This window comes from Delphinapterus leucas, chromosome 15 (genome assembly GCF_059928025.1).
Source record: "Delphinapterus leucas isolate spDelLeu-1000000601 "Yukka" chromosome 15, BTC_Dleu_Yukka2, whole genome shotgun sequence".
NCBI lineage: Eukaryota > Metazoa > Chordata > Mammalia > Artiodactyla > Monodontidae > Delphinapterus > Delphinapterus leucas.
The window spans coordinates 41,761,676-41,773,929 of NC_143143.1; the positions used below are offsets into that span (position 1 = coordinate 41,761,676).

Below are 12,254 nucleotides of genomic sequence, written 5' to 3' on the forward strand. Positions count from 1 at the left end.
ACAGCACTGTGCCCAGCACTCAGCAAATACTGGTAAGAAGGGAAGGAAGGAGAGAATGCACCTGGTAAAGTTAAAGCAGTTTGATGCCAAAGACAAAAATGATCACGTGATTACTCCCGCCCAGCCTCCATCCTCTACCTAGGGGGCGGGGATCACGGGGTCGGCTTCAGACCTGGCCTTCAGAGAAGGGACCCGCCCGAAGGAGGGCCAGGGTCTCTCCCACGAGAACTCCGAACGGTTGGGGTAGAAGAAGACTCCAGCCTCGAAGCAAAGAGGCCTGGGCACTGAGTCGCAACGCCGCCTCTTCTTCGCCGGCGTGCACCCCGCCCTCTCCCACGGCGCCCTGCCCCTCCTAGCCGTCTGCCCCGCCTCCTCCCCGCCCCTCAAGGGCGCCACGACCCCAGGAAGTTGCCCCACCCCTCACGGCGCCGTGCCCCCGCCCCTCCGCGGCGCCCCGCCCCACCCCGTGCGGCGTCTGGGCGCAGCGTCTACCCGCGGTGCATGGTGGGGTCGTTGCTTTGGACAACTCGACCCTCGGCCGCCCGGAGGCTGTGAGGAGTGGTTGCGGCGGCGGAATGCACCAGGCCTCCGCGCCGTCCGCGCTCCTGGCGAGCCCCGACTACTACGAAAGGCTGGGCCGGCTGCAGCACGGGCTGCGGGACAGGTACGGTCTACCCGGGGCGGGGGCGGGGAGTCGGCCGGCCCGAGGGTCCGCCGGAGCCCTGGCCCCTGTTCCTTTCTGCTGCCCCCGCCCGCGGTTCCCCTGGGCCCGGGTCCAGTCCCGCGACGCCCCCCGCCCTCCCCCCTCCCCCCCCCCCTCCGCCTCGAGCTCCCGGAGGGGCCTGGAGGACGGAGTTTACCAAGAGACACCTCCTTATGGGCAGTATCCCGCGGGAGCGTGCGGCCGTGTCACTGAATGTGCCCAGAGGTGAGAGCGGGAGTCTCCTGCCTGTCACTCTCAATCCAGCCCGTGAATTTCTCTGGTCCCCTTCCACACGCCCCCTCCCCGGCTCTTCACATTCTCATCCCACCCTGACAGCTGCGCTGCATCAGTGATGACAGGTCCAGGAACGCAGGCGGGAGAGTGTGTGTGTTTGTCAAACATGTGCCCTGTTTAAATGAAGGAGGCTTTTTTGTGGGGCCAGATCTCCAGCGAAGGGATGACATTTCCAGCGGGAGAAGCCCAGCTTTCAGAGGGTTCATGATACCTTGATTAAGACATGAAAGATGAGAACCACTGAAGAACAGCTTGATCACATAAAGAGAGAAAATTATAAAGCAATTTACTATAAATAACTGCATAAAAGATAGGCTGTTGAAATTATTATTCAGTTGCTAAATTAATTGGAGTTGGAAATCTCATTAGTTGACAAGAAAGGAAATAGATTTTTGGATCTCTTGATAAACAAAACGTTTAATGAGTGTTAAAAGTTACAAAATCATTTTAGTGAAGAGAGCTGTGTGTGTGATGATTCTAAAATGACAATAATTACATGGAAGGTAAAGCCAGAAGTTACTGGTTTTGAAAAGGAATTATATTCAATCTATGCTAGAGTTAATTCTTGTTTAGTATTTATAGAGCATCTGCAAGAGGCCTCCTTAACCATTCTCACTGTATTTACCCCTGAACCCTTTTCTACATCCTGTTTTCTTTCTGTCATACCACTACTCACCCACCCACTCACCTCACCTCCAACTTAAAAAAAAAATCACTTCCTGCAGTGCCTTCATTAAGAGACAAGATAGTGCTCTGTGCTTTGGTACACTTACAGTGCTCTGTGTTCTGTTAAAAGAGTGGCTTAGTTACCCCAGGCCTTTAGTTATTTGTATTTCTTAACCCAAGTTCTAATTTTAAAATGTTACTGGTTCAAATGGCATTTTTTTAAAAAAACTAATTGTGAGTTATCATTTTTGTTTCCTGTGCTAGGAACACCTGGCTGTTTATAGTCCTTATGGTATAATTTCTGTGTAATGATTATTACTTTATGTCTAACATGTAATGCTTTCACTGTTAAGCAAGGTGAGGCTGTTGAAATTATATAAGGAATTTGAGTCAAATTTTACAGCCTATTCATGGTTCTGCATTTGGAGGTTTGTTTCATTTTTAAGTCAGTACAAATTTGTTACTGTGTGTATTCATTTTTCATTTTAAAAGTCCATAACTAGGGCTTCCCTGGTGACGCAGTGGTTGAGAGTCCACCTGCCGATGCAGGGGACTCGGGTTCGTGCCGTGGTCTGGGAAGATCCCACATGCCGCGGTGTGGCTGGGCCCGCGAGCCATGGCCGCTGAGCCTGCGCGTCCGGAGCCTGTGCTCCGCGACGGGAGAGGCCACAACAGTGAGAGGCCCACGTACCGCAAAAAAAAAAAAAGTCCATAACTAACTCTAATGCATAGTTAATAAGTACAGAGGCAAGTCACTTCGGATACAAAGAAAACTGCAGGACAGCTGTGGAAACCTAGGTTCTAGTCCACCAACAGTTGTGTGACCTTGAGCTGGTCATTCAGCTCCCCTGACCTGCCATCGTCACCAGAAATGAGGGGCCTTGAATATTATGTAAAGTAAGGCCACAGATTTTTTTTCTCTAGTAGAGCAATGAGCCTTAAAGTAAAAAAAAGTCTAAAGCTGTTAGTTTTGCAAAGCAGCAAGCAATGAATATTATCGTCTGTATCCCATCTGAGTATTTGTATGTACCTGTTCGTTTGTTTGACCAATCCCCGTGACCATAAGGACCTTTATCTCCTTAAAACTCTAGAGTCATTTTAAAGGCTGCAACCCCGGGTAGTCACAGCTGATTTGTCAGTCTGAAAATGTCCTGGGAATGGTAGAGAAAAACAACTTACCCTTTCTTAGTCCTCTTAGAGGTGGGTTATTGCAATGTTAGCTGGTCTAATAACTGGGCCTTCCCCTTGTAAGTGGTGTATTTCTAACCCAAATTGTCTTAGCCGTACTCACACATAGATGTAATTTTATATTCTGAATTTTTTCCTTTTTGTATACAGTGTTTTCTCTGCATCATGGCAAAAGCCAGTCACTGGATCTAAAACAGCCTGATGGAGTGACTTGTTACAGTGTGTTCAGTGCCACAAGCATGGTAGCAACATGAAAGTGGAATCAACTCTTACAATTATATAAAAACATCCCTTGAAAAGGCCCATTAACCAGCCCCAGTTTTTTCAATGCCAATATTGATTCAGAGTGAGATATCATAATAGTCCAGAAATTGATGCTGAGATATTAGTTGAGTAAAGCTGAAGATGGTATTGAGACAAAAATAGAATAATAAGCAGCTTACAAGGAGAAAACTAAACCCCGTGGCTATACTTTAAGGAGCACCCAGCTGTGTAAAACTTTGAAAGATCCAGGTCAGAGGTGCAGGTGATTGAAACCAGGGCCTATGGATACACATCTCAGGGCTGGGTGTTTAAAGATTCTGAAATAGAGATTTAAGATGCAGCAGTTCGGGCTTCCCTGGTGGCGCAGTGGTTGAGAGTCCGCCTGCCGATGCAGGGGACATGGGTTTGTGCCCCGGTCCGGGAAGATCCCACATGCCGCGGAGTGGCTGGGCCTGTGAGCCATGGCCGCTGAGCCTGCACGTCCAGAACCTGTGCGGAGAGGCCACAGCAGTGAGAGGCCCGCATACCAAAAAAAAAAAAAAAAAAAAAGATGCAGCAGTTCTAAGATGATCTTCCCAATAAGCCTTTCTCTGGCTTTTTTATTGGGGTAAATATCTTATTTTAAGTCTTGAATTTAAAATAGATATGAAAGTCAGTGTCAGGGGCACTGCAGCTTGGATGTGTTTAGACAATGGGCCTGTAAAGAAGAGTTAATGAGATCAGCATCATTTTGCCTGGAATTAGAAGGCCAAGAGGTGTTTGTGATTTTTCAGTGTTTGAAGGGTCGCAGTAGAGAAGTAAGACCAGTGGACATCTGTATGTACTGAAGACAGAGCAGGAACACGGAAGTTTTACATTCATTATTGAAAAGAACTTTCTGCTTGGGAGGTGATGGATTCCCATAAAGCTGGTGGTCCTTTTTCGTTCGAGGTCACGGGCAAATTTTTAAAATTATTTTGAAAAAAGTTCAAGCTTACAGAAAAGTTGCAAGAATAGGACAAAGACCTCTAATATTCCCCTCACCCAGATTCCTCAACTCCTTAACATTTTATTTCTTTTTCCCTTTCTGTTTGTCTCTCTGCCTGTCTATGTGAAAGCATGAGACTTCTTTGAACCATTTGAGAATTGCAGATATGATGTCCCTTACATGATCACTGTATAACCCTTCTAATCAGAAAACTAACATTGATATACCAATCCACAGGCCCCAGTCACAGTTCACCAACTGTCCTAACACTTTTTTCTTTTCTGGTCCAGGACCCACCTGTGAACCAGTGTTGCCATGTCTCTCCATTCTATCCCAGTCTGGAACCATTCCTCCATCCTACCCTGTCTTTCGTGTTCCTGACAGTTTCATAGAATAAAGCTCTCATCCCAGAGGGTGATCCTCAAGCTGGGTCCGTCTGATGGTTCCTCATGACCAGACAGTGATCATGTTTTCTTGGCAGGAATATCACAGAAGTGAATCATGACATCACGGGCAAGGTCACAACTGCATTTAAGGGTTTTTCTGTGCCCATAATTTAATGGCAAATTGCTTACACTGTCCAGTCAATGACTCTTCATTATCATATTGATCATGAAACCTTAGAAGGGGAATAAATATTTCTAACAGGGAAGCAGTTATACCACGTTTCCTTTACTTCTCTTCCAAGTCCAGTCTTCTTAATGAGAAAGTAAAGATCTGTGTGAAGCTACTAATTTAAAAATTTGTGATTCTGTAATCTTTTTCTTGTTTAAACATAGGTACACCCCAACCAAGGAATGGATTGTGTTCCCCAAGCAAAGACTAGGTGTTTGGATTTTGGACACCATTGTCCCTTTAAAAGAATTTTGGTTAAATAGTGGTTTCCATTCTAGATTACAATAAGCAGAAAAATTTACTAAACCTATAATATAGCTAACAGGGTTTTTTTTATAGGAAAAAATCGACTGAAGGAAAACAGAAGCTAATAATTAAGGGCTCCCAAGTGGACGTGGCCTCGGCCCTTTCCCTCAGGAGGCCAGCCTGAGCGCCCATCCTCCTCTGGACTCCTTTGATTCACAGTCTTTTGTTTTGTTTTGTTTTGTTTTTTTAGCATTTTTCTCTTAGACATTATGTGATTTCTCATTCAGCCTTGCTTAATTAATGTCAGCTTAGATTACCAGTTTGACTTCAGTTGAAGCTTGTACTTCGGTGGTCTTTGAGCAGAGCCATCTGTGGTTAAACCTCCAAGGACTCTTTTTGAGACTGGGATGGCTTGCTGTTCAGCAGTTTTACCCTCTAGCCCCTTGGTTTTGGCTGCTGCCACCTTTTCTGCTGTCCAGTTTCGCCTGCTTCTTGCCCAGGCTGGGTGTGCAGGTGGGCATGTCAGCTCTGTTCTCTAGCTTCCTGCCAGCACTTACCTGAACATCACAAGCTGTCTCTACTGGCGGTACCTCCGGGGACTAGCAGTCAGTGACGAATCATGGCGATGTTATCAAGTTATAAAAGGAAATGCCTTCAGTTCCAAGTAGTGGTGTCAGGGGACCTGGTCTCCCCCAAATGTGAGTAAGGCCAAGTCTGCTTCTCAGAGATCTCTTCCTAACTCAGCCACATGGCCCTGCCCAGGCCTGTCTGGTTGAGAGCAGAGCGAGCCCCCAGCCTTCAGTCCAGGATGGATTTATGGAAGCCTTGTGTGTGGAACCCCCATTGTTCTCAGAGATGCTGGCCATGTTGTATTTTGCATATTTATCTTGTTTATTGTCTGCCCTTCCCCCTTGAATGTCACTGCCTGAGGGCAGGGACCTTGGTTGGCTCATTTACCAGGTCAGTCTTCACCTAGAGCAGAGCCTGGCTCACCACTGCACTCAATAAATAACTCTTGCTGAATGAATGAACCTGCTTCCCAGCCTTTTCTCACTACGTTTCCCCATTTACTTTGAGAATCTTGTTCTTTTTGCTTCATATTGGTGTCCTTTTTGCCTTTTAGACTTCCCTAGTGACTGCTAAGTACTTCTGTGTCTTGAGTTCCAAATGCAGCTGGCATTTTCTGCTTCTCAGAGAGACCAGAGAAGCATTCTCACGAAGGAGATCGTGTTCTAGATCTGCCTGCCTGTTACCGATCAGTGTAATTTATTCATAAAATATATTCTTTCTGTATTATAGTGAAAAGAAGAGATTGGACCTGGAAGGGAAACTCTATGAATATAATCAATCTGATACATGCAGGTAAGATATGACAAAGTTTTAAAACCAATTTGCCTATATTAATCAAAATTTAACCCTAATATCAATATGTTACAAATACCATAGTTGTAGTCCTGTTGCCATTCCTTATTTCTAATGTGTAATCGTTTCAAGTCAACACTGCAATTTAATACAATCACTATTAAGTGTAAGAATAAATTTGATGAAAGTATAAGATAAAAATTATTGTATTTTCATTATTTGATAATTTGTGTTATTTCAGGAATCTTTTGCTTAAAAAGCTTAAGAATAAGACACATTATAGTCTTACTTATCTTTTTGGTCACAATTTAAACACATTGAATCAGTGAATGATTGAGTCATAATTATTACAGCTGACCTTTCAACAAACTGTTGTAGGCAGGGTTACGTGGTGTCTCATTTGTTCATGGGTGTATGACAATGACTGTTAAAATTATTCTGAGCAGTGGATAATATACATATTATCCTTTTTAGGTTACTTACTCTAACATTAAGAGCAAACTCTTAATATTTTTAATTATATTTTAAGGAAACTGAACTTTATCCTTAAGCCAAATATATGGTGTAACCTCCAATATTACTCATAGGAAAGTTTTCTGGCTGTGATAGAGTTAAGTTTGTGACGTATCCACTTCACAGCACGAGTGAGAAATGAAAACATCTCATCCAGAAGAGAGAGAAACCAAGAATACTTTAAAACCAAAGCACCCATCAGGTCCATTTTTCCTCATCTCCAAAATTATTCTTTCGCTTTGCTTAGTGTCCATACTTCCAAAGCTACCAGAGTAGACAGCCATGTGTTTCTAGCGGCTCCAAAAGAGACAGGGAGAGTCAGCAAGACAGTGGAAGAAATAGCAGTGATGTGGATGCCGTGGCCTCAGAAGTGGGCCCTAAGTCTGAGAGGATCGTGGCAGTTGCCATATTTCTAGCCCCTGACTACAGGGACAGAAGACAGGGCATAGACTCTTCCTACAGCCTGTTCCCAGGTGGCTTCCCGGCATAACGGTGGTAGGCTGGGTGAGATGAGAGACCAGTGGGAATCTTCACCAAGCTTCGGCTGGCTGAATTTGTTCCCCTCTCTCACCCTCTTGTTTCCTGGAAGACAGAGGGTATGGTTTACTAAAAATATGCTTTCTTTGCCCATAGGATAAAATCCAAACCATCTAACATGGCTGCCTCAACCTGATTCCCCCAGAAGGCAGAGTCTGAGACAAGGGTTAGTGTGTAGGTGGTCGTTTATTTTAGGAAGTGGTCACATAAAGGGCTGGGAAGAATGGAGTAGGAGCTGGTAACTGCTGTGGGCACCTGTGGCTCCATCTCTCTGCTCCTCCCAAGCATCCATTCAAGGGAAGGAAGAGGGGGGCTCTTTACCTTTCGGTTCCTGACCCCCGTTGGTCAGGGCCATCTCAGGAGGTGTTAACTCCTCCGCACCTCCAGGCTTTCCCTGCTGCAAATTCAGAAAAGCAGCCCCGGGAAAGCAAGATACCATGGGCGGCAGATGCAGGTGCTGCCAGGTTGCTGCAGCCGTGGCTGCAGGAAGAAAAGCTAGGCCAGGAGGAGGTGAGGTGGTGCGGTGGTATACCAGAGCTTCTATTATCTGTCCCGGTTTAGTTTCCATCATTACTATCTCTTGCCAGCCTCTCCCTAAAATTCTTCATGGACTGAATCCTCGGTTTCTGGAACGTGACAAGGTCTTGTATAGTGAAGCAGGTAGACTTTCTTGCCAGGTGCCTCTGTTTAGTCTCAGCCTTGCCAGCACTTAGCCAGGCAACCATGGGACAGTAACTTCAGTATTCTGTGCCTCTGTTTCTTCATCTGTCAAATGGGGATGGAGATAGTTATGAGAACTTAATAGAGCCTTAAAGCAGGGTCTGACCCAGAGTAAGAGTCAATAATTTATTGTTCCTGACCATTTTTTGTCAGTATCACTGTTACTCTTATTTATTGCCTCTGAGCTTTCCAACATGCTCTTTCCTCTGCCGGAATGTTTTCCCCTCATCTTCTCTCTCTTGCTTTCCCCAATTTTGGGTTAACTGTTAATTCATCCTTCATATCTCAGCTGAAAATTAATTTCCACTGGGAAGGCCTCCTGGGCCCCTTCAGCTAGGTCACATTGCCCAGTCTTTAAGAGTCCCTTGCCGTTTCCCTCATAGCAGCCATCACACTATATTGTGTGTATCTAAGTTTTGTTACCCTGTTGTCCCAAGCTGCATGGCTTTTGTATGCAGAGTGCTGACTGTATGAATGACTGCATGGAGGGCTGGATGATTTGATGCGGTCAGCTTCGAGGGTTAACGTGAGGGCAGGAGTGAAGCTAGACTTTGGGTGGAGAAGGCTTGGTTCCTATTGTACCTACTCCAGGGGGACTCTGGTCGCAGCCAGCAGCCTCCCCAGGTGCCTGTGTGGGAAAGTATGTCGGGTTCCACCTCTGTTACCGTCACTTGTGTCGAAAACGGCAGGCATGGGCAGCAATACACCCAGTCCTGAGTTTTTTGTTCAGAAGGAAAAATGGGGACAGCCAACCAAGATCAAAGCACAGAATTATTAGCACGATAAAGAGTTTCTTGAAAATTATTGGCTTAGAGGTGGGAGTTTAAGGTCTATTGTTGTTTAATTTTTAACATCTCCAGCGTCTCTGCAAATCTGATTTTGAGGGTGAACATTTTTGTAGTTTGCAACTTATTTTCGCTTGATGAGAGAATGTTGAATAATTAATTGAGCCAACAGTGGAAATGCTACATACCAGGTGTTCTTATGACTTAAATACTTGTGAAGATGAAAGAGCTGAGAGGAGCAGTGTTGGTAATGAGGGGAGAGGGGCTGCACAGTTCTAGCCGCCCGCTGTGTCTTTTGGATGAGAGTCTCCAAAGGTTTCTTCACAATTTGAGTAGAGTGACAATCCATATATTGTTATAAAATATTTTCATAATACAGTATGTTATTGCAGTTTCTAAAAAAAATTTTAAATACCTAAATGAGAACTTTTGGGGCATTTTAAATTTCAAAATTTCTTAATGTTTGTGGATTGTGGTGCATAGTTTGATTCTATTTCTGTATGAGCAGGTAGTTTTGAAATTGTCACATAAAAGAATGCCATTGGGCTGTTCATCTGAAAAGGGCCACCTAGGCACGGCTCTTGACACCACACTTAATTTTGAGAAAGAAATCCATATAAATCTTTATGTGTGAGTGGTGTAATGTGGTCTGGTATCCATTTCTCAGGAGAGTTATGCCTAGAGGTGATACCTCAGTGATGCTGCATTAATTTCTTCTCTAAAAATGCACATGCATCCTATCCTTTAGGCTGCAGCGTTTGGGTAAAATATCTTAGAATACATTGTCTCATTAACAATTTTGTTAAATTCTCCTCCTTAGAGTTGTTCAAGTCTAACTCCATCGTTTAAAAATCTGCTTTTATTCTTATAGAGTTAAGCTGAAGTATTTAAAACTAAAGAAATACCTGAAGGAGATATGTGAATCAGAAAAGAAGGCTCGTACTCGAAACCAAGAATATTTAAAGCGGCTTGAGCAGGTCCAGGCTCACGTTGGACACTTTACCACAAGTTCAGAGAAGCTGCAAGAACTGAAGGTGACATTTTGTACTGTTTTCTTTTGTCCTTTTTAGCTAAGATTGGGACTAGTGAGTAGTAAGTTTCTGGTCCGTGGCAGTCACTGATGTTCAGTTGTTCACCCGTAAGTTAACTGTCAGTTTTCTCTGGGAATTACTTACCATGTGACCAGATTTTGATCAGAGAACCGGAGATTGCATTTTCTCAGATTTCTACTTTAGTTGAGGAATTACTGGAACATCTATACTTTGTTACTCTACACAGGTAGTTAAACGGGCACGGCCTCTGGCCACACCTGACCTGGCGCCTGGCACATGGGATCTCTTGGCCTCAGGACTGAATTTGAGCAACATCAGGTTCCCTGTGGAGCCTGCTTCCTTCTTCAGAGATTCTTTTTCTGTGGCCTGAGCCCCACTGTTCTGGGCAGGCCGGGTGTCAGGGGGAGACTGGGGGGAAGAACTGGCCCAAGGACTTCACCCTCATGCCCGTCGACTCTGCGAGCCAGAACAGCCACGCCTTCCCTGCCCTCTCTGACCCTGGCCCCCACTCCCTTAGGCTGCCTGGCAACCTTCTGCTCTACAAACTGTGTCAAGCATGGAGGGCTAGGCCTTGTTTCTCACCATTTGTGCTGCTCAAGGCTTTTGCCCAACTTAACCCACCTGCGTACTGGTTACCGGAGAAGTTGGCTTCAGCACTTCCCTTCCTTTTTTTTCCTCTCACAGTTTTCCCCTAGCCGTGTATAATACAGATTTTAAGTACACAGGAAAAGAATTATTATAATGAACATTCATGCTGTGGTCTGAATGTTTGTGTCTCCCTGCCCAAATTCATATGTTGAAATCCTAACCTCCAAAAGTGATGTTATTAGTGGATGGGGCCTTTGAGAGGTGCTTAAATCACGAGGGTGGAGCTCTCATGAGCAGGATTAGTGCCTTGTAACAGAGGCTCCAGGGCACTCCTGGCCCCTTCCACCAGGTGAGGACACAGTGAGAAGGTGGTAGCTCTGAACCAGGAGGGGTCTGTCTCCAGAAGGCAGCCGTGCTGACATCTTGATCTTGGACTTCCAGCCTCCACAACTGTGAGCAATACGTATCAGTTGTTTATAAGGCACCCAGCCAGTGCAGTTTTATTACAGCAGCCTAAATGGACTAAGACAGCTCATGATCTAACCAGATGCAACAGTTGTAAATATTTTGCTATATTTGCTTTGCCTGTGTCTGTGTATGTATATTTTTTCCTGAGCCATTGAAAGTATGCAGCAGAACCCATGACATTTCTCCCCTAAATACTTGAGTGTGGATCCCTTAAGAACAAGAACAGTCTCCTCCATAATCATACCATTATCACACCAAAGAAAATTACTAATGATTCCATAATATTATTTAGTATTCAGCCAATATTTCAGTTTCCACAGTTCCCTTCAGAAGTCTGTTTTTCCAGACCAGGAGCCAACTAGGGTACACATTACATTTGTTATTGTGTCTTTTTTAGTCTCTTAATCTAATTTGATTTCCTACCAGTCTTGTTTTGTTTTGTTTTGTTTTTTTAAATGATACTGGCTTTTTGAAGAAGCCAGGCCAGTTGCTTGTAGAATGACTTACATTCTGAATTTGACTGGTTATTTTAACTTGTGTAGCATCCCCTGTGTTTCCTGTAAACTGGAAATTTGGTCTCTAGACTAGCACTGCCCAGTAGAACTTTGTGGTGATGGGAACCTTCTGTCTCGGTACTGATGCCATCTAATACAGTAGCCACTAGCCGTACATGGCTCCTGAGCACTTAAAATGTAGCTTGTGACACTGAGGACTGAGTTTTTGTGTTAAATTTAGTTAATTAAATTTAAATAGTCACAGCTGAGGTTATACATTCTACTGCATCCCGTCAGGAGGCTCATGAGCCATGATGTCAGGTGGTCTTGTTTGAGCCAGGCTGAGTTTGATGCCTTTGTTAACATGGTGACTTCTAGGCCTCTCTATTGTAAGGTACCTTTTTTCCCTTTGTAAATTAGTAAATAATCTGTGGAGTGGTGGCTTGACATCTTGGGAATACCTTGTTCCTCAATAGCCTTTTTTGCCTAGTGGTTTTAGAATCCATTAATGATGCCTGAATCAGTTATAGTGGAGGTTGTGAAATGGTGATTTTCTAATTTGATCTCGTCTTTTACATTTGTTAGCTGGCGTTCTTCTTTTTCTCCCTCTCTCTGTCTAAATGTCACTCTGGGCTTGTGAATCTTTATTTAGTCATTGTATTATCAATTACTGTAATTATTCTTTTGTTGCTTACATTCTCCCAAATTTTGCCAGTGAGAGTCTCTTCCAGTTGGCTCCTGTGTCCTTTTGACAAGATGTTCCAGGTTTACCTTATACTTCCCTGCCTCAGA

At 44.5% G+C, this 12,254-nt stretch overlaps 1 protein-coding gene across 3 annotated transcripts in view; it reads left to right on the forward strand.

The window, feature by feature from the left end:
* The first annotated feature begins 451 nt into the window (after positions 1-451).
* Positions 452-12,254, forward strand: part of KIZ (kizuna centrosomal protein) — a 113,838-nt gene continuing 102,035 nt past the window's right edge. For 2 of the 3 annotated variants that reach the window (XR_002647464.3, XM_022594207.3), the window contains exons 1-3: positions 480-664; positions 6,243-6,305; positions 9,732-9,894. Coding sequence is in view for 2 of the 3 variants with exons in the window: in XM_022594207.3 (XP_022449915.2) it covers positions 576-664; positions 6,243-6,305; positions 9,732-9,894 (315 nt within the window). In the remaining variant the exon portion in view is untranslated. Of the gene's footprint in view, positions 665-6,242; positions 6,306-9,731; positions 9,895-12,254 lie in introns of all 3 variants that reach the window. The other variant, XM_022594206.3, reaches the window with a different exon arrangement.